Source organism: Cyprinodon variegatus, unplaced genomic scaffold (genome assembly GCF_000732505.1).
Source record: "Cyprinodon variegatus isolate N-32 unplaced genomic scaffold, C_variegatus-1.0 Scaffold36, whole genome shotgun sequence".
In the NCBI taxonomy this organism is placed as follows: Eukaryota; Metazoa; Chordata; class Actinopteri; order Cyprinodontiformes; family Cyprinodontidae; genus Cyprinodon; species Cyprinodon variegatus.
The window spans coordinates 1,123,111-1,151,099 of NW_015150489.1; the positions used below are offsets into that span (position 1 = coordinate 1,123,111).

Here is a 27,989-nt window from a genome sequence, read left to right on the forward strand (position 1 = left end):
TCTGGTTTGAAACACCAGGTGTCATCATTACTTATTAATCCTTTAATGTTGTCTGTAATGCTCAAAGCTTTGATTCTGGTGCATCCCAATAAATTAAATTCTAAACTAAATGTTTATTTTGTTTCTATAATGTACATTTAATAGGAAAACTCAATATAAATTCATTCCCTTATATCTTACACAATAATGTCCAAGGTAAAAAAAAAAAAAACAAAAAAGCAAGAAAGACATCCAAAAAAAAACGGTTGTGCAGAGTATTGTATTCAAGGTTTTTAGTGGAGAGTTGAGTTGAAGGAAAGGGTTTGGTAGAAGAAGCAGCAAGGATAACTCCAGGCTTCAAAGTAAAGCCTACTTAAGAGTTTATGTGGATATTCAGAAGCCTAACATCTGGAGCCAGTGCTTTAAAAGCCACCGTGCACAGATGTTTGCTGGCAAAGAGTTGCACTCTTGTGTTAAGCCATAATGGAATCAAAGACCATAAGAGAGTGGGAGGTCCATGTTGAATATCTTTAGGAAATAAAGGTCCAAAAGAATGAAGGTAGACAGGAGAGGTGTGTGATCCAAGGTGCATTTGATGCTAGTGTTGGTACATCATGGATTGTCAAGTGTAAAGTGAGTACAGCCATTTTGAGGAAAATAGTAGAGCCTCGGCCTCCCGCAAGTACTGAATGCATAGTCTGTAGAGAAATGGACAATAGGGCTGAAACAATTATTTGCATTAATTGATTATTGAAATAATCCTCAACTAATTTAGTAATTGATTAATCGTTAACTTTAAATATGCTTTTAGCTGACAGAGTGACCTACTTAGGTAATTTCATTGTTTCAACATTGTACAATAATTCAAGAAATATTTTGCATTTAAGATAAAAAAAAAAAATGTCTGTCGATATGCTCTATCCAGAACTCCTCAAGCAAAAAATTTTTAGTTTTACCTGCTTTAATTTCATAAGAAATCTTCTTTAAGAAAACTTTGGCTATCCGATTATTAATTGATACATTGAAAAAATTATTGACTGATGAATTAATTTACAAAATAATTGTTAGTTGCAGCCCTGATGGACACATATTAATAAGGATGACATTTCTGAAAAAAAATCCTTTTGATATCCTAATTTTCTGAACGCCTGTGTTTTCATCATCTATACACCATGAGGTTTAAATTTCAAAAATACATTGCATCTGAATTAAAATAAAATGCGTTGTGTTATAAATCCATATGAGTTATGCTTTTCAGTTAATTTACTAAAATGAAAGAGCTATTGCAGTTTATTAAGATGCACCTTTATTAACTCTGTCCTTTTGCCTTATCGTTGACCATTGCTGTCATTTGGAACTGATGTGCACTTTTCACTCAGTACAGGTGAAGCTTGTTCTAATGTTACAATCTTTGTGCAAAGAGAGGAATGCAGCTGTTTATTTTAACGTTTATGAATTATTTTGCTCTAGCTATAGTTTAGCTAACTGTTGGAAAAATGGTTAATCCTATCATCAGTAAGAAGCTATCCCAGGGTAAGCAGAGGAAAGGAAGCTTTGTGTTAAAGAACTTTTAACACAACTAAACTGTTGGGAAATCTGAATAGCAGAATATTTTGAAAAGAAAGCTTCAAATAGATTTGTGCAACATTTTACTGTATTGTAAGTGTACAGGCCTTTCCTAACTCATGTTGGGTGCTCAAATAAAGCAATGACCATTGTATAAACAACATTTTAGATTAACGCTTGACTGGTTTCAAGTGATATTCAGCAGAGCAAATTATTTTTATTGTACAGTGAAAAGTCAAACAGTCCATCTTTTAGGTATTTCTTCTGTGTTAGGAGTTAATATGAAATGTGCTTTAATGTTAAATATAAAATTTATTGTTTATTTGTTAAAATAAAAACAAATGTACTTTTTTCTGTCACGCAACCTGATGAACGGTGATGAATATAGACGAGGCTACAAGCTGTAACACTAACGCTGTTCTGCTTCTAGTTGCTGAAACGTTTCACAAAACACAAGCCATATCACAGCACCAACGGCCTGTCATCCAAAAATACATTTTTAAATATACCTATAATGGCTTATTCAGGTATGTTATGTGGAAAAAAAAGAAGTGTATTATGCACATTTATGATCTCCCTTTTTTCAGTATTGTCATTCTTCCTTTTTTTTATGTATTCAATATTAAACAATCTCTACTTGCTTTTAAGTCAATAAAATCTTTTTTAACCAGGGTTGTGTTTTTTTCTTTTATTCTTCCACTTAACTGTGGTTCAGTTGAATAAATTGTCTCCCCAAGGTTACCAGTTTGATTATTTCTGCCATGTGTGCTTTGTCTCTTGGCAAGGTTTTTAACCCCTGATATGCCAACTGATCAGTGTATGTGTGCAGTTGGTTAAATCTGGCTTTGATTGGTCAGCATAGCTAAAAAAACAAACAAAAAAACCCCCGTAAAACTATAATAAATGTAATGTCTTTACGGTATTGCTTGCTTTTTTTTCTTTTTTATATCAGTTTCAAAAAAAGGTGCTTGTATTCTTTTATTAGAGAAGATCATTTCAGAACTTTAGTTACATCAAGTATGATTTTTTCACAATTTTCCCATTGTGGGACAATAAAGAGATTTTTTTTATTATTATTCTATTTAAATAAATGAGGAATTGGTTTTCATTTACATTATGCTTTGAATTGAACAGAAATAATGCTTTTTTTAAAAAGTATTTTATTAAGTTATTTACACCAGTGGTTTCTTTCATACAGATTTCATTTATACTCACAACCCCTGCCATAATGTAAACTGAGAAACCTATATATATATTTTATATTTCTTATCTTTCGTGAAAAGCAAGTAAATATATTTCAGTAATTAAACTTTTTATATTATTCCCCCTCTTAGTGCGAAGAAAGGCAAAGTAAAAAAAAAAACTAAAAAAAACAAACAGAAAAGAACCACTCTGAGCTTAGCAGAGACACCCATACAGTATTGCACATTGGTTAGAAGCAGTTCATTACCTGTGATGGTACAATTGCACACTTAACACATTTAAATCACCCATACAACAAAACAAACACAGTATTTACTTTGGCATAGTCAGTTCCTGTCCAGTGTAACTAATTATACAGTAAATAAAAATAAATGAGTGCGCAACATCTAGTCTTCCCTTGTTTAGTAAAATTGAGCTTCTAAATAACTTTATAAGAAAAAGAAAAATTTCACCAAATTAGTTTGGAATTTACCTCACATCCCGTTAAAGAAAATAAAATTATTTAAAGCCGTCCTTCATATGATGGTTGATAAACAGAAAAAAACATTTAAAAATCCAATTTACAATCAAGTTAATGATTTCTATAAGCAATACATAAATAAGGTTTTGGCAGCTGCGTCAGAAATTTAAAAGTTAATGGTTATAACAAGTAAAGAATAACGGGAAACTATTTGGGAAGCATTTACAATCATATTTAATCAAGAAAAAACTTTATTACTAGTTTACCAGTACTTTACTGCTGCTTCTTATGCAAACTTGCCTGGCTGGTAAAAGCAACTATGATCTTTTTTTTCTTAATATTCACCCTTTAAAAATAATGATTTGGCATGTTGAGCATTGTTTTAGCTGCAAATATTACTGTTTGGTAAAAGAAGAACAAAATAAAACTTGGGTTAAAACATAAATATTCACAACAGCAAATAAGAAAATAATATTTTGTTTTTGTAAATAAAGCAAATAGAAACTGAGGCAGCAGGTGTCTGTCTGTTGCAAGTAGGAAGATGCAACACGTACATCTCTGATTATGATGTAGAGGAGTCCACGTAAGGCACAAATTTGGAGTGTTTGTTGGGCGAGCTCAGGTTTGAATAGTCTATGCTCTCTTTCATCTTGAAGAATGCTTCCTGCTCCCTCTTCCTTGCGCTCAGTTCGTCCTCAATGACCTGAAAAGATGAAAAAACATGTTTATTTTTTGAAAATATCTAACAACTATACTGAGGTAACACTATATAGTGTCAGGGAGATGAAATATAGTTATATTGTTTGAAAAGAATGAAGGATACTGTTAATTTCCTGGTCAGAACAATTAAATTGGCTTGGATAGCAAAGTTGGATTAATATGCTATGTGCATTTTTTCTCACTCTAGATAGTTTAAATACATATAATGATTTATTTTGTTTATGCATTTGTTTTTTCCAATCTACAATGTGGATTTTTTTAATTAGAGAAAATGGGAAACACCCACCTTCTTTCTGAGCTTCAGTTCCTCCCTCCACTCCTTCATCTGCTGGACATGAAGCTCATCCAGATGCTTCAGCCTCTGAGTCTCATTCTCTACCAGAAGATGGCACTTCTCATTCTGAAACACAGAAAAGTTAGTTTGTACTTATGTTGATGTTGCAACATTAATACCATCCTAAAACACTTCAGACGCGTCCTAGAAGATCTACATGACAATGCCAAGAAAAATGACTCATTCACCTGCAGCTGCTGCAGCTCCCTGATGTTGCTGTCACACTGACCCATCATCTCCCTCAGCTGGTTCTCGTGTTTCTGCTGCTGATGCTGCCTCTCGGCCTTCTGCCGCTTCTCCTCCTGCTTAGAAAACTAAACAGCCGGGTAAGAGTTATTAGATACTCCAACTGATAACTGATCTGTAGGAGGAGAAAGGCCGGTGGACCAACCTGCTTGATCTTTTCTCTGTCCTCTGCGGCATTGCCAGTTGAATTGATGCGAAGGCTTTTCTTGAACATCGCCATACGCGTCTTGGCCTCATTTCGCTGGATTTTTGGCAGCCGACTCTTCTCCTGTTGTTGCCTGCTCTTCATGATCTCAATCATGCGTTGGTTGTAGCACTGCATTTGTTCTTGCTCCTGTAGAGGCACAAAAGCGGTCATAAGACTATACCCCAAGATTGAAAATGCACCACAGCTTCTTGGGTAAGATGCTTCATATTGTTAACACTGTCCTTATGGTAGGATTACAGATGTCCACTGATTTACGTACCTTCTCATGTTTCTTCAAGAGTAGATGCCTCTGAAGAAAGTACTGGTCTTTCATCTGCTGCTTCAAAAGCTGGTGTTTGTCTAAAAGGTTCTTCTCCTCCATGTCCCATAATGTGGCCTCTCGATCTAATCATAAATAATCCATAATCATTTACAAAATTTCTTCAAATATTTCACAACAGTTGAACATTAAAGGTATAGTGGAGGATTTTCATGAATTTTAAAAAGACTCTCAACATCTCGACTTAAAAAAAAATATGTACAACCCTGTCCCTACTGAGAGGGAATTAAACGTGAGCTAGAGCACATAGAGGCTTTTCTCCTTGTGCTTGCTCCATTTAAAAGTTGCCGTTTGCATCGCTCATACAAGCTTACTTTCCAATAGAAGATTTGAAATGTTTCCACTATGTCCGACTCACCATAAGTGAAAATGGAGACGAGCACGTAGGCCTGCCTTACGTAAATATATCACCAGAATGATTGACAGTTAGGAGGACCACTTACTTTGATGATCCACAGAAAAAGAACCTCCTTCACTATACCTTTAAATATAATAAAGTACTGCACCTCTAATAAGTTCCTGTTTCTTTTTGAGACATTCTCTCTCTGTTTCTGCGATCTCCCGCTTGTTGTTGGTGATGATCGTCTTCAGGGTTGTATCCAGAAACTGTCTCTGCTCTATCAAAAAATTCTCCTCCTAAAAAAAATGGCAACAAAGATGATAAGGAGGGTTGGCAGCCGTTGAAACTGAGCAAATACGCGTCTATGTCCGTTATACTGACCTGTTTCAGCTTATTCTGCTGGAAGAAGCTCATACGTTGTTTTAAGGTGTCTTTACGTTCGCTCCTAGGCATCTTATCGACCGAATGTTTAACCTGAAAAGTACGTTAAGGTCAGAAATAAGCAAACCTGATTAGAAGCTGAAAAGTCTTTCTTATAGCGCTGTCGCACCTTGACGATTTAGCCAGCGTATGCAGACTTTTGGAAAATTAGGCAAAAACGCTGACATACGTTGGATAAGTTTTGGTCAGTTTTGTACAAGTTATGAGCACTCTGAAGTACATTGAAACACGCTGGCAGACATCGACATACAGCAAGTATGTCAAAAATTCATGCTTAAAATTTTTAGATGTATCCTAGCGTATAGTCACATGTGGGCCGTAAGTCACAGGTAAGTTACGTGATCGTTGAAATAAGTTAAGTGTAAGTTACTCATAAGTCGTGGCGTCCAGCTAACCAAAACCTATGAGTAACCTATGCATAACTTATTCTTAACTAATCTAGAACTTATCTCCAACACACGTCCAATATGTGTTTCTATCTTACAGCTACTGTATAATGATTTACTGGCAGCGTTTTGGTATAAAAGGGGGTTCACAGGAGGAAACCGTCTGTACTCCTCCAGACTTCATGGTGAGCAGACATTCCATAAGAGATGGAGGATCCAGCAAGGCTGAGACGGGAATACATACAAGCTGTCCTCCAACATGTGAATTATCTCATTAATTTGACTCTGTTCCAGTTTCTTTTTTTGGCATGCGGTAAACAACACCTAGATTAATACCGTGACTGCGAAGTTTAGAGAAATCTTGCTGTGCTTTTTATGCATGCCGGGTGCCTCTTGCCTCTTACTAGCTTGTGACGAATCATTACTGATCTCTATCACTGGCATTACGCTGCCGTGCGTTATGCATAAGTTAAGCTGTCGTTAGACGTACGTTTTGGACCCGTTATGAATACTCGTGTATACGCCCAAAATTAAAAAAATGCATAGGAAGTTCAGCGTATGTGAGCATTTTAGAAGATTCTGGGATGTCGGCATACACTGGATAATCGTCAAGGTGTGACAGGGCCATTAGGTAGTTCATGGCTTCACATCTTATTCATTATTAGTAATAGCTGGCAGATACATGAATCATACCTCCTTCTTTTTATGTTTTAACTGCTCCAGGAATTTGTGGTATTCCCGCTCCTGCTCCACTTTGATGCGTTTGGTTTCTTCCTTGAGTTTAATACTGTGTTCTGATTCCATCTTCTCAATGGTGTGTTTCTGATGCTTCTCCAGATTCTCCAGATCTGTATCAAACTGTTTCTTCTTGGCCTAAGATAAAACCAAAAAGAAGCAGGAACTTAAACACAGACAGACTTAGAGAACTTAAATTTTTTTTTTTTTTGTCCATTCTTTGCGATAACTGCTGAGGCTCGGATTACTGTAGTTAGAGAATAGCTGGAAAATGTCAGATGTTCAATTGTATTTAGGTCTGAACTATGAATCAGTCATTCTAAAATACAAATGGGCTTCGATTGAAACTGGGTATTTTTTTTATTGTCATCCTGGAAGCCCAGTGTCCTGCACATTTTAGACGAGTATCTGCTTCAACACGCCTTAGTCATATTATCAGGTCATCAGCAGAACTCAGGAAAACTTCACTGCATACTGAGGAAGTCATTCAGCTGTTTGCTTCTGGTGTAGAAGCAGACAAACATCCATAAGTGCAGGACATCAGACCCCAAGCTGGAGTTGAAGACCACTGATTTAAACCTTTTCCATTTAGTTCTGGATGAATGTCTAAGTCTTTAAACATATTCAATTTTTAGAAGATTCATTAAACTACTTTGAAAGGCGTTAATAACTTGCCATTATGTTTCATAATCTAACCCTTTTTTAAACTAGAAATTTACTGCTTCACAAAAGCATAGCATCCTCTAGATTTAGAAATAATATTCTTCTAGAATGGCATTTCTAAAATACTTCTAAAACCATTTATAATTCACTTTATATTTATTCTTATTTATTATTTATGCTATTTTTTCACATAAATGTTTAGGAAACAGCTGAAGTTTCTTGTGACAAAATGTATTTTGTTCTTGAAATTCAGTGTATGTCAAATAAATCTCTTGGAAAGACGAAACTTAAAGAATATTTCTTTGGATAAACTGAATTTCCCTTTAGAGGCAAAAGTGAATAAAGGAACATAAAGTGCTGTTACAATTTACAGAGCAGATGAATTCTGCACCAGGTTCTAATGTGGGAGCTAACTCACATTTATTTCCTGATCAAAGCGCTTCTGTATTTGTTCCCTCTGGGATTCCAGTTTGGTGTTCAGACCAGCCAGAGCACGTTGTTCTTCCTTCTGTAGCAAACGGAGTTCACGCAGCTCCTGACGCCTAAACACACACAAATACACAACATATTTTCACATATTAGAATATGTATTCTACTTATTGGGCTATTAGAAAAAAAATGTAAATAAACTTTTAAGTTCACATTTAAACTTGAAGATTTAGACAAAACAATATTTTGGTATAAATTGTCATCCTTTACCTTCTTCTAAAAATCGCTGTTGTTCAGGTTTAAACATAGAATATGTGTAAAAAGAAAGGATGGGGGGACTTTGACATGTTACAGAACTATTGATGCAGTTCCATATTCCTAACACTAGATGGCAATGCTATAAAAAAAAAAAAAATTACTGCGAATGGAGCAGTGGAACAACATTAGAAGCGGTTATCAAAAATCAACAATAGGCTGTAATGTCAGCCTAGAAAGGTATTTTATACTGAAAAAAAGTCCATATTCAAAAGTCACCCTTGAAAGTGGAGTCAGCTGCACCTTTACATTTCACAGAAATGAATAGGTGCAGCATGCAGAAGGTTCAATAGAAGAACAAACCGGACAATCTAAATCTCTTCATCCATTTAGTCAGTGCTGAACATGAACACAGAAAATCATGTTTACCTCAGGAATCTCATCTCCTCATCTTTCTTCTCATCATCCCTGATGATCTTTGAGGTCGTCACGCTCACCTCAACACCATCAACGACAAACTTCCTAGTTCGCTTTAGGGTCTTGCTGGAAAAGTTCTGATGAAAGAGAAAAACACAAAGAATTAAAGCCTGATATCGTTATAGACTATATCAGCATGCTAGGTTTTTTTGGGGGGAATGGAATAAATCTGATCGATCCAGATAATATTTTGAGTTTGTTTAAAATTCTAGCAGCTAATTTAATCATGACTCAGGATTCTGAAACCTATGCTAGGACGTTTGCCTTGGCCATATGAAACCTTTGAGCTTTACTTTAGAAAAACAATCAAGGTGAGTTCATGTGACACAAAGCATGATTATGCGATAAAAAATGACATTCTGACTCTGAAGTACAGTAGAGGATCTGTGAGGCTGTTTTTCTTCCTACAGCCCAGGGAGCTTTACATAGATGAGATAAGGTACTTTTTAAAATACCGACAGATTTTTAACTAAAATATGGAGGACTACCAGTAAACAGCAAACTAGGTCAGCTTTGAATCTTTTAAAGATCTCAAGAATTTGATTTTCCTTAATATCTTCTTTTTTACTATAAACTTTATGTTCTTAACTTAAACATTAAATTTATCAACCAATGACACTTAAAAGCAAATACCATTTTATGAGACATAATTGCAACTGTAACAGGCTCTTTAAAAAAATCCCCATGCTTTGTGTCTTGAAATTGTTCATGAAAAATGTAAAAATAAAGTTGAATAATATCAGAGTTGCCCATTAGTCAACATATTTAAACATTTTCCTTCAAAAAAAAAAAAAAAAAAAAAACGACATTCTTTTACATTTCTAATCTCAAGAATGAATCTAAAATCTGGATCTGTTAGAAGAGCCAACAGTCTGTATGTGGGATGACAAAGACATCTTTATTGTTCCTGTTAGTCAGGTTCTTCTCTGAAACTGAGAAACACTAACCTGTCAACAATGCAGTAGGAAGCCAAACTTAATAAAGTTCCATCTAGTAAACGCTAAACTCTTTTCTACTGTCATTTAAAAATTAGATTTCATGCTCATGAATAAATCTGGGTGAGCTATAAATTTAATCAATACATAAGCAAACTACGGCATCAATATTTTAACATGCCATATATTTATAATTTTTATTTTTTGTTTGTTTTTAAAAAGGAGGGGTGTGCCTTTGGATTCTTATTTGCCCTCAACTTAAATTATTAACTGTATATGGTATCATCCCTTGGCCAAACTTGGCCACAAAAATCGGATTTTAAATCATAGCTTAAAGCTTTACCTGTATTGGTGAAAACAAAAATTTTCCCTGGCTTTATAGCAGAACATCAGTCAGAGAGCCATCAATTAGTAAATTAAAGGTTAAAAACTTGGCATTCAGTAAACTGAGCAACAGTAATAAAGTAGAGGGATGTTTATCATCTTGCACTGTAAAAAAAAAAAATACAGTATTTTGTTTGAGTGTATCATTGCAACTAGCACAATTACACCAAAAACCCAAATTGGTGGCTTTGGTTCAAAGCTGGATTGTCACGAGATCAGGGTTTCCAGTCTCACGAAAAATCCTAATAACGATTAGATTAAGACTATAATAATAATCCTGATAACGTAGAACTAAACTCAGTTTTACACACATCAGTCTGGCTACTGCCAGGTTAGCTTTGGTGTGAAAAGCTGATAAATATGCTGAAAGGCAACTGTTCCTTCTTAAGTTTTGCAGAGGATCTTAGGGCTGCGGGCTTCCTTTTCCTTCAAAGGCTTTGGGAACCTTGTTAAAGTGCAGAAGTCTATTGAAAACAGGACATTAATAAAACTGTTCAATGCTACTCTAATATGGGATCCTATCAAACCTTGCATCTAGTTTATATTTGCTTAATTTTATACCCTATGTCATTCATTAGACGCCAATTCCTATCGTTTTAAAGATCTGAAAAATAACCAAAGACTTTTAAGCGATACTTTAATAGAAACCACGGGGAACTATTAAAGTCTAAGAGCCCCATGCAGAGCCCAGATGAAAAGCTGTGTTACGACTACAGAGCACCTACAGCTGAGCAAACAGTCCTCTGTGAGCCTCCAGCCACGGATGACAGCTACTTGATGCTACTTCTTTGCCTTTCTAATGTTGTTTTCCATTTTTAGGACATATTTTAATAAAAAAAAAAATGTAAACTATAAATTTCATAAAAGAATCTTAATCAGAGTTTCCAAAGGATATAAATGCACCCTTTTCTGTAGTCACACTTTTTTTGTATACATCTTATTAATCATCTTTATGCCCTCAATTAAACATTGGTTAATCGTTTGATGTTTTGGAGTTTTGAATTTGCACATCCACAGAAGCCAAGAGGTGTCGACATGAATCTAGTCATTGCATCTATGACATCAACGCTTCTTGATATTCCGTTCTGAAAAAGAAATTCACATGCAGACAGTAGGCTTTCATTCGGGGTCATCAGTTAGTCTCCAGAAACAACTAAGTGACAAAGAGGTGCATAGAAACTTCCATTCACAATAGTGAATGTGGGACTGTGCCCAAACAAAGGGCACCATTGGTCCCGATGGCTGTGGATGAATGTGTTACATGCATACTTGGCTTCACCAGCTTTAAGCTTACACCCCGTTGGACTGCCAGTGGATTTCATTCACTTCTTACAGACTGTAAATGAAGCTATGAGCTGGACCCCTGTCTGTAGTCTCATTAAAGCTAACATCTGACGTTAACCCAATGGGATACAGACAATCTTTTGTGTTGGGCAGTTAACACCCACACCCCAAAACACAACACAACGCTGCCTCAGTTCCTTAATGGGATGCAGAGAAGCATTTTTTCCAAGGTAGGGTTTTCCTACACAGGCAATAAGCTCTCTGTTATCCTTCAATTCCTAAACACAGAGTGAGAGTATAACCCTTAAACATCTTACAGATTTAAAGCTGTATTTAACTTGCTTCATGCAGCATTATTACTACAGTTAGGTTCTTTACATTTAAAGCAAATGATGAACATATAATCCAGCTAGTCCACTGGTCAGAAATTATCAATTAAATCAGAAATCTCCAATTTGGTCAAGCTAATACAATGTGCCAAAAGCCAAACTCCTTTATTTGGACATTAGTGAGTGAAGAGCAGTTTAAGTTGGATTTTTTTTTTTTTAGCAAGAAGGAAAAGTATTGAAGGACAAAAGTAATTTGATGCTTCCAGGTATTACAGTGCGTTTTATATTTAGGCAGGAAGATCATCCTTTTAGGCTGCTACTTTTAAAACGGGGCTTTATCTCTTTATCCAATAGTGTGTTCACACCAAACAGGAATGTATAGTGTGATTTTCATGTATTTCCTATGTGGAGAAACTTTCATTGGCCAAGAAATGAGAAGCCAAGCATTCTATATATGCCATCGGCACAATTAACAAATATGAAGGGAACCTCTGAAGGAACGTTTCTGTTAATCCTTTCTACTGCCAATGAGGGAATGATGTGATTCCGAGGCAGGATGAAGGAGGGAAGCAGAGAAAAAAAGTCAAACTTTCAAACAAGGGGTTTCATCAGGAGTTTGGAAGCTGGCTTTTGCTCATAATTCGTCTTCCTCTCAGGATAACAGTTTTTGATCCTGGACAGAATAAAGAACCAAAAGAAGCAGCTGACTCCAGCTTTGGCTCCTTTGAAAAAGATGCCCCCCAAACTGGGAGCACCACCGGAGGATCTGTTGGACCCTGGAGAAGAGACACTGTTGTTTGGCTTTCCACACTAAATATACAGTGACTCGCTGTGAAATCCAGATCCATGTGGGAAAAAGCACCTCCTATTTGATGATTCGGTTAAGTGCGCTTGGTTTTGTCTCCATTGTCCCAGTGAATTATTGGCAAAATACTAAGTGAGCTACATCATGTGAATCATGTGGAAAATCCACTTTATTTTGTAAAGAAGAAAATGTAAATAATTCATTCAGGATTTCTTGTGTTTTATCTTTTATCATCCTGGAGGCTTAATTTGCATATAATGAGGGATTAGCCTTGTAACCAAAAGCCAACCCAAATATTATATAGAAATATTATTTCTACCTAATATATTGTATTGAGACCAATTCTGGTTTTGTAGAAAGAATACATTGGATTTGACTCAATGAGTGACTCACCCTTGGAGATATTGCAAAGTCCTCCTTGCTAATTGACATGTTCTCCGAAGCCATGCTCCCCGTATACGAGAACCGTTTGTTGTTTAGTCGTCCATTGGCCTGAGGCGAGGCTGGCTCAGCGTTCCCTCCTATAGACAGCCGATTGGCCGTACCTTTGCTAACAGAATCATTCAATCCGTTGGATGGTACCGGGGTAGCAGCAACAGATGGGGTGGGAGTGGATCCAGGTGTGACGCTGGAACTCAAGCTTGGAGTTGGTGAGTCTCTGTTTCCAACAAAAGGGGACTCTGGCTCAGACAGTTGTACTCTAGGAATGTCCTTATTTATCATATTGTCAAGTTTTTCTGAAGCCGTCTCAGGTCTGGATAACTGTTCATTCTCTGGTCTCTCTGAAGCCACCTGGAAATTAAACATTAAATTTAATCAAAACAAACCTTCTAAAGCTCCTTGATAAAACTACAGCAAAAAAAAAAAATGAAGAGGCACCTTTTCATCCTCCATTGTTGGGGTACTCTTCCCATCCTCAACACCCGAGTCTGAGCCAGTGGTTTTAGTTGAGCCCTCTCTCTCAGATTTATCAGAGTCAAGCAGCTCATCAGGCTGTTTGTCCTGCATCTCCTCTGGATCTTTTTGAGGGAGATTGAGCCTTGGCGGGGGGACAGGGATCTCAGAGACTGCGGGCTCCTCCGCTTGTGAATCAGGCCGATGCAATCTCCTCGGTAAAGGTACTGGTGAGGGCGTGGTGGGTGTAGTGGGGCTTGGAGTGTACTCGGACTGGTCTTCATCCAAACTCGTCTGACTTGTCTGACATGGCTCCTTGTTTGGTGACTAAAGGAAATAGGGAGACACTGTTAAAGGCTAGTGTAAAAAAAAAAACCTTTTTTAGGTTTAAGTTGTTATTGGAATGAACATTTTTCCATGCTTTCCACCTTTTCCTCTAGTCCAAATGCAAATTAATAAAGCTGTTCACACATTTTCTATCCAATGAAATCCAATGAAAATGACATCCCTTCTCCTTCATTGCCACTTTAAAGCACCTAACATAGCCTTTTAATCTTTACTAAAGGCAGCCATTGTAAACAGAGTGAAGAAAATAAGTGTATGCAGTAGCTGTAAACAAGGATACAACTCTAAATCAGCACAACTTAGTATGTTTGGCAAGAGGTAGCCTATACATTCATGTAAAAAAAAAAATGTAAAATTGCTGTTATATTTTACATAATTGTCAATATGTCAACCACACATCTTGTAAGATGCTATTCCCTAGACAGACCTGTGCTACAGATAATACAATGATGTTCATAGTCGACATCCTACTAAAGGAAGATGGACTAGTTGCCCCGTTTTATTCTTTTGAGCTTCTGATTTTTTCTTAAAGAATATGCAAGAGATGGAACATTTGGAAACTCAGGGAAATTTGAGATGGGGCAGGTTTACATTTTCTCAAGAGTATGGAGAGCATGGATGGTTGCCACACTTTCTATGGGTTAAATTAGATAAACCTTACATCTTTCTGTTAATAGCCAAAGAAGGGACTGTTGTTTATGGGTATAGATGCTATTTACTGGGCAAATAGCACTAACTGCACATTTTCAAATTATTAAAGACAACTTAAAATGTGTCTGTAATATCTTTGTCCTCTTTTAGAAATAATAGAAAAATAAGGTACGGCATCGACATTCCGCTAGCACCCTGGGATTACATCTTTGCTAGCAAGAGTTTAAGCAATACATTATTAGCAATACTGTTCAGAGTTTCTGGAGAGAAAAAAAAAAAAGGTATACCGGACTAAAACTGATATCAGTAGACTGCACTCAGAGGTTAAAAAAAAAAACCTTATGTTTGTCTATTTTTAATTTTTTTACCATTTTATATTGCATGTCTATCTTGTAGCACTTCTAAAATCAACTAAATCATATACATGCATTATTAATTTTGATAAATGAGATCACCCTGTTTGACAGCAAATCACTGTAATAAATGATAATTGGCTATGAACTAAATTACTTTCATAAAACGGCTGAGTAAGTAAATTAGTACTTTAATGTAGCAAAAATTGAAAACATGTTTTATTCCATGCGATGAAATGTCCAATAGACTCTCTTATAAAGTCTTAAAAACTGATTTATTTAAAGGTTAAAAACAATGAGAACCCTTACATTAATTTACTCCATCTGCTGTGGTGAAGCAACACAGAAACAAGGTTAAAAGCAGGTGCCTATATTTAAACACATGTGGGTGTGAGGGAATGCCAGTATTCCGGCTTCTGTTCCTTTGTTTGTGCTGACTGCCCTCTCATACTGTAACTTTCTAATCTTATGTCCTCTGTGGATCTGTGAATGGCCTTAGTAAACCTCAACATAAATCTATCAGCAGAACGACTAACTTTACCACAGAGGAAAATGTTGCTTGACTGGGATAACTAGTAAAAAAGAACAATAACTTGTTGGATTTTTAGGGGAAAAAGGTACAAATAAGCGTGTTTATTTCAGTGAAAGCCTAAATACAAGAAGATAAAAGGTCCTCTTGCTATTCAGCTGCAAATCTGAATTAGAGACTTTTTGATAATTTCTTTTTTCTTTTTACCCTCGAGGAAATACTCCTCACTCCTTGTTTCAAAAATAAACACTGACAAAGAAAAATGAAAATGATCAAACAGAAAAAAACATTGCTGTGTGGTACCTCAATGAGATCCATTGTGTCGTCGTCCTCTCCTTCCTCTCTATTGTCTTCGATTTCCTCCATGACCTCGGCGTTGGCCTCGGCAACCAGCTCCATCAACGGGCGGTTGGAGGTCGCCGTCCTCACAAACGGGTGCTGTGGACACAAATTAACGATGAGCTCTTTCAATTTATCACCAGTTGAATTTAAATACAAAAAGCATTTCTGACAAACAACACGTGTAGCAATTGCTGACACCCATTTAAAGAGTGATTAAGACCAAAGGAATTCTAATCACCACAGGATAGTCACCGTCACCCCCCAAAAAATAACTTTTCACTGAGGGAGTAGAACTAAATACTAAAACTAAACAAAATCTAAGTGAATTTCAAAACCACTAAAGTTTTATGTCATAGTGATTCTGCAATACAAATGTTATAAGTATAATGCTGGCAAGAGAGAAAGTGACGAGATCCCTCAGGTTCAGCTGCAGCATCATGACCCTCCCCACCCCACGAACCGGTACCCTGTAGCTGGCGTGGGCATTTTCTAGTTCTTGCAACTTTTAGATGAGCCTCTGGTTCAACACACCTGAATCAATTAGATGATTGAGAGGACTCTGGAGGAACTGACTGCTTACTGAGGAGGTAACTCAGCCATTAGATTCAGATGTGTTGGACAAAGGATGGATCTAAACATTGTAGGATAAGGACCCCCAGGACCTGGAATTTCCCACCCCTGCTGTAGCAGATAGCTCTATAGTTTGAATGCTGGTTGCAGTGGCAGTTCTAGATATTTATACCATATTTATGAATGCTTAATACTGAAACCTCACCAACTACAAAACAGAAAGAAGGAAGCATGATTAAATCCATTGGACCCCATTTCAGTTGTCTTTTATGATTATCTAAGTTTCTTTGGATACAAATGCGTGATTCTGCTTAAAAGAAGGTTTTTAAATCAATTTTTTCTTCCAAGCATATAAAGCCTTTTCTGATAAGATTAGTGCAGTAAAAAGTTAATTTCATGGCGAGTATCATGGATAGTTGAAATAAACATGTTCATTGAACCTGAACACAAATAAAAAATTTAATAGTCCTGCTAGATAAAGAATATAATCTAGCGAAATAAACTTGTACAAAGACACATTTCAATGCTGAAGTAAGAACAGGAACCAACAAACAAAAGGCAAGGAAACAAGAAACTTTCTCTGCGGGGGAAAGCTTGGCCACCTGTGAATTACTGAGGAGCTGCAACAACAGCAGCAACACAATTAAACTATCTAATGCTGGTGTTCAGGCTAAAATACAACTTCATTGCAGTGAAAAGGAATACAAATTTAAATTAAGAAGGCAGATGCCAAAGGGGAAATTCATTGATCATTCATTATTTAGTTACTTTGAACTTGAGTGCAATTTAATTGGAACAGCTGACAAAGGAGAAAAGGCTGCAAGCTGTGCTGGACCGTGAACTGTGTAGATGTGTGTATGTGCTGCTTGATGGCGGTCGTTTATGTAGAGGCTTTCTCCTTAAGTACTTTATTAGGCTTCGGCCTCTCAAATGACAAACAGCACTCAGTTACTGCCTTATGGGTAACACACAAGCTAAGTGTCCGTTGATCATTGGAAGCCTAAGCTTCAAAGCGCCTTTATGACCATTCTGAAGCATTGTGGGAAAAAAAGACCTGGTTAAACTGAAAACTATTGTTTCACCTGAAAAGCTTCATCACACAGATTTCAAGCATTTATTCATGTATTTAAGTTTATAATGATTTATTCCAATAAACTGCTCAAATTTCCAGCTAAGTGACATCATCAGACACCACTGCCTGCCTTACCCACAAAACTATCTGCAAACACTGGGAGCAGCAGGCATGATAAACATCTAAAACTTTCAGCAGAGAACCAGAAAACTGCACCACACCCGTCTCTCTCCCAGAATTCCCACCGGGCGTGGATCTTGGATTTAACATCTCTGCCTCCTGCTAATTGAGATAAAGAGGATGGTCCAAGCTTGCAAATATCTGGCATTCTCCTCCTCAGCTGTGGGGTACAGACAGGCAAACTATGGCTATGAATTTTAGCACATGTTACCCCTCCTTTAATCCACACCCAACATTCTGTTTTGATTTCCTCTGCTTGCAATTTCAGAAACAGGAACTCTGACTATGAGACAGAATCAGGATCTCATAAACCCCTTGTAATTAATTCTATATTAGCCCTGTTAGGGTTACCATTTCTAATCAGTGTCACAAGCCTTACACGAGGTGGACTCTGATAAAAATAAAAAAATCTATACAAAAAACGTGAGATCTATAAAGTTCAATAAAAAAAAATCCTTTTTTGTATGTTTTAAATCATTATTGTATAAAATCCCAAAGATAAACCCTTTTCAGGATATTGGTTGAGCCCGTTGCACCTTCATTCAAAGGATTGTGGTTCTTCAAAGCACAATTGATGGCAAAGTTATATTACATGTTTAAGTGCAGCCTTGTCTAATACCAGCTGGATTGTAACTGTGCACTCTTTATTGGGCCTTACCTCTAAGAGTTGGGCTGCACTGGGGCGAGTCTCTGGGTTTTTATCCAAAGCCTTCTTCAAGAAGTCATTAAAATCCTTCGACCTTTAGTAAATTAAAGACAAAAAGGGTTTAGTTTATGAATGGATATAAGTCAGAGGGGTAGATGAATGGCAGAGGGGTTGCAACACATTGAGAACATGGATAACACTTCCAGATGCATAATGTTGACACAAGCGGATCATCCCTTTTACACAACCATATGATGACTCAACCACTCATCGCTGATAACTTTGTGGTAATAAATTAGCTGCGCTGAAAAATTAAGACTCATAAATCTGATAGGAAGAGTTATAGTTTGGCACCCATTTAAGTCCTGCCTCGTGCTTAAGTTGTACTTTTGGAAGGCGACTGTAGGTCTAGAGTCTTCCATGCCAGCGTAAAAATGACAAAAATCTTTTTTTTAAAGCAAGTTTCCTGCTCTATCATATTGACACTTTTTTATTGCTGATTTTAATTTTATATCAAGCATTTTAAATCGTCACCATTTGTAAGGGTAATCCAGGGTTGGAGGCTCCGATTTGGCAACCTTCAGCAGCACCCTCATCGGATTGAGCTCATGGTGAGGGGGTTCGATTTGTGCAAGCTCTATCAGGGTGATGCCAAGAGACCAGATGTCAGCCTTGTAGTCGTACGGAGCATCCTTCATCGTCTCACACATGACCACCTCTGGGGCCATCCTGAAACAAGCACATCAAATATTTAAATACCACATGGTTGGAACCGACTGTACAGCATTAGGAAGTCTTAAAAAAATTATTCCATTTGTTATAAAAGTAATTCTTCTACAACTGAGCAGTAAATTTGATAGTAAGTTAAAGTAGTAAAGTAAATTAAGTTAACTAAATTGATTTTTTATTTATATACAGATTATCTCTGGCTTGACGAAAAAAAAATTTGAATAGAGCAAATAATTTTTTTTCTGAACAGTTTCTTCTCCACTGCCATCAGGACTGCTGAACTGTTGAAAAACTGTTAATGAAGCATTACAATGACAACACCAAACCAAAAATACTGCATATTTGCACCATATATCTTAATGCTCTGAACTTCCAAAGCAATGCGTTTTTTGCACCATGCCCCTCCACCGCCCCCATTAACATTTGATCACTGCTGCACTTTATGGAATGAAAATGTTCATTTACTTTCGAAATTTCGTTTTGTATATGCTCTATGTATAAAAAAAAAAAAAGAGAATAAAAGTTAGAAACCAAAACTGTGTGCTCTTCATTTCCCAACAGCCCTGTCGTGCAACATGCTTTCCGACCATGTTTTAATAGAACTGGACAGGTTCTCTTATCAGCTCTCATCCATGGATCATAACCTGTTCTAGTCACAGATTAACCAGCTCCAACAAATATTCACTTTACGGATCAAACTGTGGAACAATGTTCAGGCATGATCTGTTCCAGTTTTTTTTTATGTGGAGAACTGCACAATGGTGACAGACTGAAGTAGAGTCCATGCATTGATGATGGGATATTTGCTTTTCTCATCAAGATTTAAAGTGAAAAAACTTTAAGCACAAAAAATATCAGCCGTAATAATTAAAGTAATTTATACATCAGCAGATTAAAATGTAATTGATTTAGATTTTTTTATATTTGTACACTTTTTCTAAAAAAAAAAAAATCAGGCTATATTTTGCAAATCAAAATTAGACAATATAGAAGGTTTTTCCTTCTGGTTTTGACGCTTTTGGCTACAGTTAAAAAACAAAGAAATAAAAAGAATTCTTGGTTACATTCTAAAAAATTTTTACTAGCAGGTGGAACCATTGTGCGCAGCTCCAAGCTGACACCAAAAGTTCAAAGCCCCACATCTCTGGAACTGTTATAGCTAGAGATCTGAAATTTTCAGCATTTATGGTTGAAATGATGTAGAACAAATATCATACAATAAAACCGGGAATATTTTTATTACCGCTGTTCAGAAAAGACCCATCTTTTCCGAGAATAAAAAAAAAAAAAAAAAAAAAACATCTTTGAGTCATGTTTGAACTAACGCAGGTTGGTCTATGTTCTAGTCACCCAATTTAAATTTATATATTAGGAAACTAGAGGGTGTTAGCTTTCAAACAATGTATTGCACATGTAATTTGGGCTTACAGTTCCTAAGTGATTTGCTTTTCCATTTGGGTATGCAAAATAGTTGAGGATTACCCAAAATTAGGTGGATGTTAAGAGGTTAACTGAAAAAAGTGCATTCAAAAGTTGCTGTGTTTATCCATTCAAAATAGTTGGTAAGTTTAGTTTTGATGCAATTATAGAATCGGCAAGGAATGTCACATTTTCAATTTTTTTGACACTTTGATCACCCATTAGAATGGATCAATAGAAAACTAAAAGATTGATTATCTCTGGCTGATACATTCGTGGACATGTTCTCTTTCAACTGACACTTCTTTTAGAAATAGGAAGAATGATGACAAAGTATTTATATTTTCTTTAATGTGGAGCTCACATAGCTGTCCTTTAAAATAACTGCATCCCTAATGGAAAGCTGGCTGCAACATTTGTTGTAATAGATCTCAAGTCTTCTCAATGTTTTTCCAACGGTAAAGTTTAGATATGTTTTTTCTGCCCTCCTGCTTGTTTTAAACATTTGAATCATTACTCTGAAATGTTTAGGAGAGTAGTCACTTTGTTGCTACTTTCTGTTTAACTTTAAGCCCCTTGAATCATCTGTCATGATGCAGAGTTAGTTTCTTACCAGTATGGCGTCCCAATGAAAGAATCCCTTCTCTGTAAGGTTTTGGTGTTTTTTGCAGACACACCAAAATCCGCTGCAAGGAGAAAAACATAAATAGAACAAATTAACATAGCTGATGAAAAATAGCGACTAAATCTGTCACAAAATCCGTTAAGGAAAAGAAAACCAAAATGATTAAATTTATAGACAGTTTTCCATACGCGCCATCCCAATGCTCTGAAAAGCACTTAAGATTACAGGGCTACAATGTTCCCTCTGATTCCAGAGCTTAGATTATATTTCTTCTCTTTGCAAGTAAGTATGTGCCACAGCCAGCAGAGAGAGTTGTTTTTGCAGAGGCCTTTAGAGTCTGCACATCAGGGGTTCTCCTTTAATTAACTTTATGTTCTGTTTTCGGGACTGAAATTCAGACTCCTTTCAACACAACGCAATGTTTTTTACATTGCAGCAAACAAAATGCACCCAGTGCCGTTTTTTTTATTTATTTTTTTTATGTTGAAATAAACACTGCTTAGTAAGAGAATAAACAATTGGATGTTTTCCTGTTTGCATTACTTTATATAGAGCAAAGTTTCTATCAAATATTTGCCATCGTTCCTGCAGGTCACCACAATGCTAAATAAAGAACTTGAAGATGCTACAACAGCAGATAAATTAGCAGGGGGTCAAAAAGCACTCTTAGCAGAGGTCTGGTGGGATTTCTTCAAGATATCAGTGCATACAATTCATAGATGTGTGCAAAGTGTCAAACATACAATACTTTCAGAAGTCCCTGCATGACTCTTGAACATTACTACATTATTATAGCCAATCACATCAATGGTTGAATGCGACAGATTAGAATAAGACTAATAATTGTAAAGCAGAAGGCAAAGAATGTATAATATTTGTTTTACAAATAAAATAAAGCCAAAACACAATATGCTTCAATCAAAACAAAGCCGAGGTTTGTTATAGCATAGATTCTCAAAGTGGGATCATAGATCAATAAGTATGACCTTGAGATCCTCTACAGAAATAAAACAATTAAAATTATGATAAAGAATATTTATGCATTTATATTAAAACATCACTTAGAAATGGAAACACATTGGTTGTTGATGCTGTTTTATTACTATTATAGATGTGTGAATGGAAGGTATTATTATATAATTTTTATTTTTATTTTTTTGAGAACTGCTGTATTGCAGCCAATAGTTTAGGGCCTGAGATAGTTCTGGTATTATTCTCCAAGTTTCCATGAAACATTTAGGAAAATTCTGGCAACATAAATAAGATAAATAAAACCAAACCTATCTGAAAATCGAAGAGTTTTGTCTGCCTGTAATATACCCCCCAAAAAAGAACATGAATGTACACTTAAACTTTCAGTCCAAGAAAATTGAACTTTGATCAGAGAAGCAGCCAAGAGGCCCCTTAGTAAATCTGGAGGAGCTGTAAAGATCAACAGCTCAGCTGTTAGACTCTGATGACATGCCTATGTTTATTTCTATGTTCCATAAATCGGGCCTTTATGATGCCGTAAAAAGAAGTCACTGTATACAAACAGACTTAAGAAGTCCTGTTTAATAATTACCACAAGCTATGTAGGGGACATGGCAGGCATGGGAAAGAAGATGTGATCATCTTGCTTTCATAGAACAAAATGTTTGCAGTTAGAGACAACCAGACTACATCACCCAAAAACTGCATATAACAGTGGAACATGGAGGTGACAGTATTATTGTGTGGGTAGGCTCTTTCCTCATCCACATTGACCAGCTGTCATGTGTTTGGTGGCAAAGTGATGAAGCTAAATAGAAAGTCTTGGAAGGAAACGTTTTAGTGGCTGTAAATACTTTAGCAAGGCACTGTAAGCAAACCCTTAATGATAAAGACTTCTGCAAGAAAAATAGTAGAACACAGAGTTTAATGCTGTGTTTTGCTTGGTCATTTTGATACACTTGGCCGACCTCAGAAACTCTTAATTGCAGCCTTGTTTAAATTAACATGTAGTTAGATTATTTTGGAGACCGTAAATGAGTCCATGTCATGACATAATGAGTTTAAAGAGGCAACTCCCAGCGATTAAATCCAACTGTGGCTGCACTGGGGAGGAATGTTGGGCACAGAGTCCAGCTCAGTGAGACTAGCATGACTGGCAAAATGATTCACTTGGCAAGATGAGAAAAAAAAATACACCAAAACAAAACCAGTGTAAAAGCTGGTTCCACAAGGAAATTAAGCTCTTAAAGTTCCTCCTACTCTTTAGTCAGTTCATCAAGAAAAAGTTCTATAAAACAAGACATATTTCTGTTTGAAGTTGGGCGCAAATGCTGACCTCCTGAACTCAAACTACTTTTTGATACAGCTTTGTGCTTTTCTGGATATCCATGCTTTAATCTAAAACACATTGGGCTTTGGGTTGGGTCAACAGCTTCAGCTGTGCAATGTGAGGAATGTGAGGAACGCTTTAAAACATCAATATAGGAAAAAATGTCACATTTTCAGATGCTTTTTCCCACACAACGCTTGTATATTGCCCGTGGACCGGGCTGCAGGAGAGCTGCAGGAGGGCTGCAGTGTCTGCAATTCTATGCTTGTGTGCATATGTGGGACAAGGCAGCTAAACACAGGACCTTTCAAAGGCTGCAAAACACTTAAGAACAGGGCAAAGACATGCTGGATGACAACATAAAATATGAAACCAGAGGTACAATTTCTAGGTTTAAGTTTACATCTTAATCCAGTCAGTAAAACTTGGAAACTGATGTTCAAAGATGAGATGGCTATGACAGAGCTTAAGCTATTTTCAAAAGTAATGGGCAACATTTTCAGCCTCCTGATCTGTAGATTACTCCTTGAACTATGCTGTGTTGATCAATCAAATAAGATCCATTATGCTTTGAGGGGGTAGCATGAAAAATCGTAAAAAGTATATGAAGAAAACATAAGTTTACAATGTGATTATGCATATGACCTATAGGTTGCTCTTTCTAACATAAACCTTTGGTCTTTTTTCCTAAAGCAGAATAAATACACCTTCCCGTCAGGACCAATTCCACACAGTTTTGGATGCAATGAGCATCTAAACATTCTTTTTTTAAATCTGCATTTGGAAAAGTTTCTGTTATTTCTCAAATGAACACCCATGCACTGAAAATGTAAACCCTTACCTAGTTTTATGTTCCCATCGATTGTAAGGAGGACATTGCCGGCCTTCAGGTCTCTATGGATGATCTTCATGCGGTGGAGGTAGTCAAGAGCCTCCAGCATTTGTCTACAGACCACCCTGATCTGTGGCTCAGTTAGTCCACGATCCAACTCTGATAAAAGCCAAAGTAGATGAGAAAATGATCTTTACTAAGCAGCAAATATCAGGAGTGGGTATAAGCAAAATTAAGCAACTTTTAGAACTGCAGGGAAACCTTAAACAAGGGCATTGATTCTGTAAAGTATCATGGCAGAGCTAAGTGTGGAGGACTGAGCTACTGTGTGACTGCCATGAGAGAAAACATCACAAGGAAAACCTGTGATTTCAGTTCATATGTTGTTGCTGGATATGTAATGCCAGAAAAAAAGTCAAAGGTTCACAGACCTTATACTGCTTTATCTATGTTTAGTTAGCCTCACAAAGGGGTACAGATTATTATTTGGAGGGGAATTATCCAATGAAAACAGGCCAAGGGGCTTTCTCACACTCAAAGACCCCACTAAGTCTGTGCTATTCAGTCCAGCTTTTGAACTGAACAGGAGAACTACTGTATAGGGGGAAATATGGATACTACGATTCACTTGGGGCATGAGTGCTGTTGAGAAAGGTGAAGCCAAAAAAAAAAAAAAAAAAAAATTACCTAGCATGTTGGCATCTACTGCACCTCCAGCGCAGAATTCAATCATGATCTGTGAAAGCAGAGATAAGTAAAGAATAACTGAATATATGCAAGGACAATTTTTACATTTAGTCAAACATTGCTTTTCCACCATGGTTCAATAGAATGAGGGCTACTCAAGAATGAAAGACTGAAAAAAAATGTGACCAAATGGATATTTTAAATAACAGTGTGTCCACTAATTAACATTACAGCTGTCTATGATCTTATAATCAGCACAATCTTGTAACCAGTAAGTGGGCCTATATATAGGGCTACAGGTGGTCACTGAGCTGTTTGGTGGCATGGTGTGTACCACACTCAACATGGACAAGAGGAAACAAAGGGTATTTTCAGGACATTTGGAAGAAAAACAGACAAGCAATTAAAAGGAAAGGCTATAAGACAAATGGCAAGCAGTTTAATGTCTCTGTGACTACAGTTGCACATATTTAGACATTTAAGATCCATGAGGCTGTTCTTATTTATAAAAAGCTCAAAAATGCAAAAAAGAAATGCCAACAAATTTCCAAACCAGAAAGATCTTTTTACAAAAACCTTAGGTATCGGGATTGATGAGTAAGCGTGTAAACAAAGCAGCCGATACTTCGATTTTCAACAGTAAGAGGTTAAGCCCAGGCAATGTTGGAACATACCTGTGACATGATCTCATCCTGATATAATTACATTGTCACTGTATGCTATGACAACTCTGTCAATGTATCAGGCTAGCACAGGACAAGGAGTGGCATTTTAGCCAAGCCTTCTAAAACCAACAAAGGAACACATGCACTGCAAACATTCACCAAAAACCGCTATCAGAGCCTGAAATTCCTCTTTGCATGCTTATCATTTTCAAGAAAAAAAAAAAATATTTGTAGAGAATTTAAATGTGGTAAAGGTGCCGTGCTTTTCAATGATTAAAATTGGACTACAATTTGATTGTTTGAAAGAAATTTTAAACCTTTGTGTTTTCTTTACATAATTAAATCTTCTTACTAGTGCTGAAGGCCATTTAAATTCAATATTTACCAGATAAAAACATTTAAAAGTATAAAGGAGGATTTTCGCGAAGACCCGCCCTCTCTACTTTAAAAAAAAAAATAATAATTCATATGCACAACCCTGTACCTGCTCCAGAGAGAGAATGTCTATCAAACGAGAGCATGCACGAGCCCATCTCTCCTTGTGCAAGCTCTGTTTACAAGTTGCTGTTTGCGTCGCTCATAAAAGCTTACTTTTAAAAAGAAGATTTGTCATTTTTCCACTATGTTAGACTTACCACCGGTAAGTGAAAATGGGGACGAGCACATAGGACGGCTTTATGTAAACATATCACCAGAATGATTGACAGTTAGGAGGACCACTTATTTTGATGATGCACCCGGAAAAAGAACATCCTCCCTCCACTATACTTTTAATTATAGAAGTTTTGGGTCTACATACTAACTAAGCTGACAAAGTCCAGCTCCTTCTTCAATTCTGTTTTACATTTCCAGTCATTACAATGGCAATTGGTACAGTAGAAGCTTTGTTGTTACTTGAAAATAAGTTAAAAATTCCTTGAGATAGAAAATATTTAAAGTTTTAAAACTAGCAATTCTAGAGTGAAAGGAACAGGAGTATAAATCTATTCACACATTATTTTTGTTTTGGTGTCTGTGAGCAAGAGCAATAGTTTCGCCCATAGGAATTTTGGGTGACGTCCTGGTTCTACAGAGAAGAATGTGCCCCAACTGGTCAAGCTGCTCACAGAGCATGTCCACTGCGGGTGGAGCACAAATAAACTAAAACTCTGTCTGAGATTTACAGGAAGACTAAACATAAAAAAAGGTTAAAAAAATAAAAATTTAAAAAAATGCCTACTTCAAACAGAAGTAAAATTATTAAAATCAGAACATTTCTATTTAATAAATACATCATAATAGCATAAATAGAACTGAATGTTTAAGAAAAAAAAAAGCATTTTTTTTGTGTTTTGTGTTATTATTCCGATTGTATATACGATTTAGAATATACGAAGCAGTCTTTACTCTGTATTGTCCACCATTTAGGTAATTAGTGGCTACATTGTGATTTACAGCTTAACTTTGTCTGAGGTGAAAGAACTTGAAAAGTTCAGTTGCCAACAAAGACCTTCTTTAAAACCATACAAGAATAACTAAAATGACAGAGTACAAGATCGATCCAGACTGCATAGCAACACAGTGATTTCCTAAAGGGTTGAAACTGTTCTTTGAACCGTCTACTCTACAAATCTGAAGGCTGGTTTTAGAGGCAATGAAACTAGAGCCAAACAAGTTATACTGATGTACCTTTCGAGGCCAACCAAAAAAAATAATCAACTAAATCACAGAGTTACAGTCCTTTTATATAAACTTCATCGATGTCAAAGAACAAACGTTAACCTGACATACAGTATCTGTGGATACACACATATTTACAATGACTCAGTTTTAGCTTTAAACAGCAGGGAACTACTAAACCCTGCTTTAAGTTTTCAATAAGCAGCTAATAATTTCCTTAAATAGATACTATTCAATAGTCATCTATAAATATTTTATCATAACTCAACATTTTTCGGTAAAAGGAAAAAAATTCCGGGTTTAGAACCAGCTCTTGTAACGAAATAGTATTGTTTAAACAGCAACGTTTCTAAGCTAAAAGTGTTGGACTTAGACAATCTTTATTGTCAATTTGTATAAAAAAAGAGTGCATACAAAACGAAATTTTGTTTTATAGAGCTTTCCAACAGTGAATGAGCAGCAGCCTAGCAGTGAAAATGAACATTTCCATTAATAAAATGCAGCAGTGATCAAAATGTAAACAGTGTAGGAGACATGGTGCAAAAAGGCATTGATATGGAAGGTTCAGAGTGGTGCAAAAAATAAATAAATAGATGAGGTGCAAAATTCAGTAGAAACACGTTAAAAGGTTTATATATGTGCTAGTAATACTTAATCCTCAGGAAAACATTTATGTGAGACAGCATAGTAGAGGAGCATAGCCTCAATATGGCTGAGGTGTATATGCTTCTCCTTCCCAGGAAGTTAAAATTGATTAAACTTTCTATTCAGCTAATCACAAATTTTCATAGGGTCACAATTGAAAGCATGCATATGATATTGTGCACCAAAATTTCATTATGGGCATATAATATTAAGGACTCTTTATTCTGGACTCTAATGCAGAAAGAGGATAAACAAAACTACAGTAAATACTGAGAAGTTGACGCAGCAGCTATGTCCAAGTACAATGTTCTGATATTGTATATGTTCTGTATCCACATGTGTGAGA

The 27,989-nt window shown here is 36.3% G+C and overlaps 1 protein-coding gene across 1 annotated transcript in view; it reads right to left on the reverse strand.

Moving 5' to 3' along the window:
• Positions 1-3,559: 3,559 nt before the first annotated feature.
• Positions 3,560-27,989, reverse strand: part of stk10 (serine/threonine kinase 10) — a 43,269-nt gene continuing 18,839 nt past the window's right edge. The window contains exons 3-20 of the mRNA XM_015405151.1: positions 24,675-24,723; positions 23,997-24,146; positions 20,842-20,914; positions 18,615-18,809; positions 18,093-18,174; positions 15,574-15,708; positions 13,378-13,719; positions 12,892-13,290; positions 8,714-8,838; positions 8,019-8,142; positions 6,896-7,075; positions 5,757-5,849; positions 5,542-5,671; positions 4,976-5,100; positions 4,654-4,842; positions 4,451-4,576; positions 4,215-4,328; positions 3,560-3,911 (exon numbers count right to left, since the gene is read on the reverse strand). Coding sequence (XP_015260637.1) covers positions 3,771-3,911; positions 4,215-4,328; positions 4,451-4,576; positions 4,654-4,842; positions 4,976-5,100; positions 5,542-5,671; positions 5,757-5,849; positions 6,896-7,075; positions 8,019-8,142; positions 8,714-8,838; positions 12,892-13,290; positions 13,378-13,719; positions 15,574-15,708; positions 18,093-18,174; positions 18,615-18,809; positions 20,842-20,914; positions 23,997-24,146; positions 24,675-24,723 — 2,772 coding nt within the window. The 3' untranslated portion in view covers positions 3,560-3,770. The remainder of the gene's footprint in view (positions 3,912-4,214; positions 4,329-4,450; positions 4,577-4,653; positions 4,843-4,975; positions 5,101-5,541; positions 5,672-5,756; positions 5,850-6,895; positions 7,076-8,018; positions 8,143-8,713; positions 8,839-12,891; positions 13,291-13,377; positions 13,720-15,573; positions 15,709-18,092; positions 18,175-18,614; positions 18,810-20,841; positions 20,915-23,996; positions 24,147-24,674; positions 24,724-27,989) is intronic.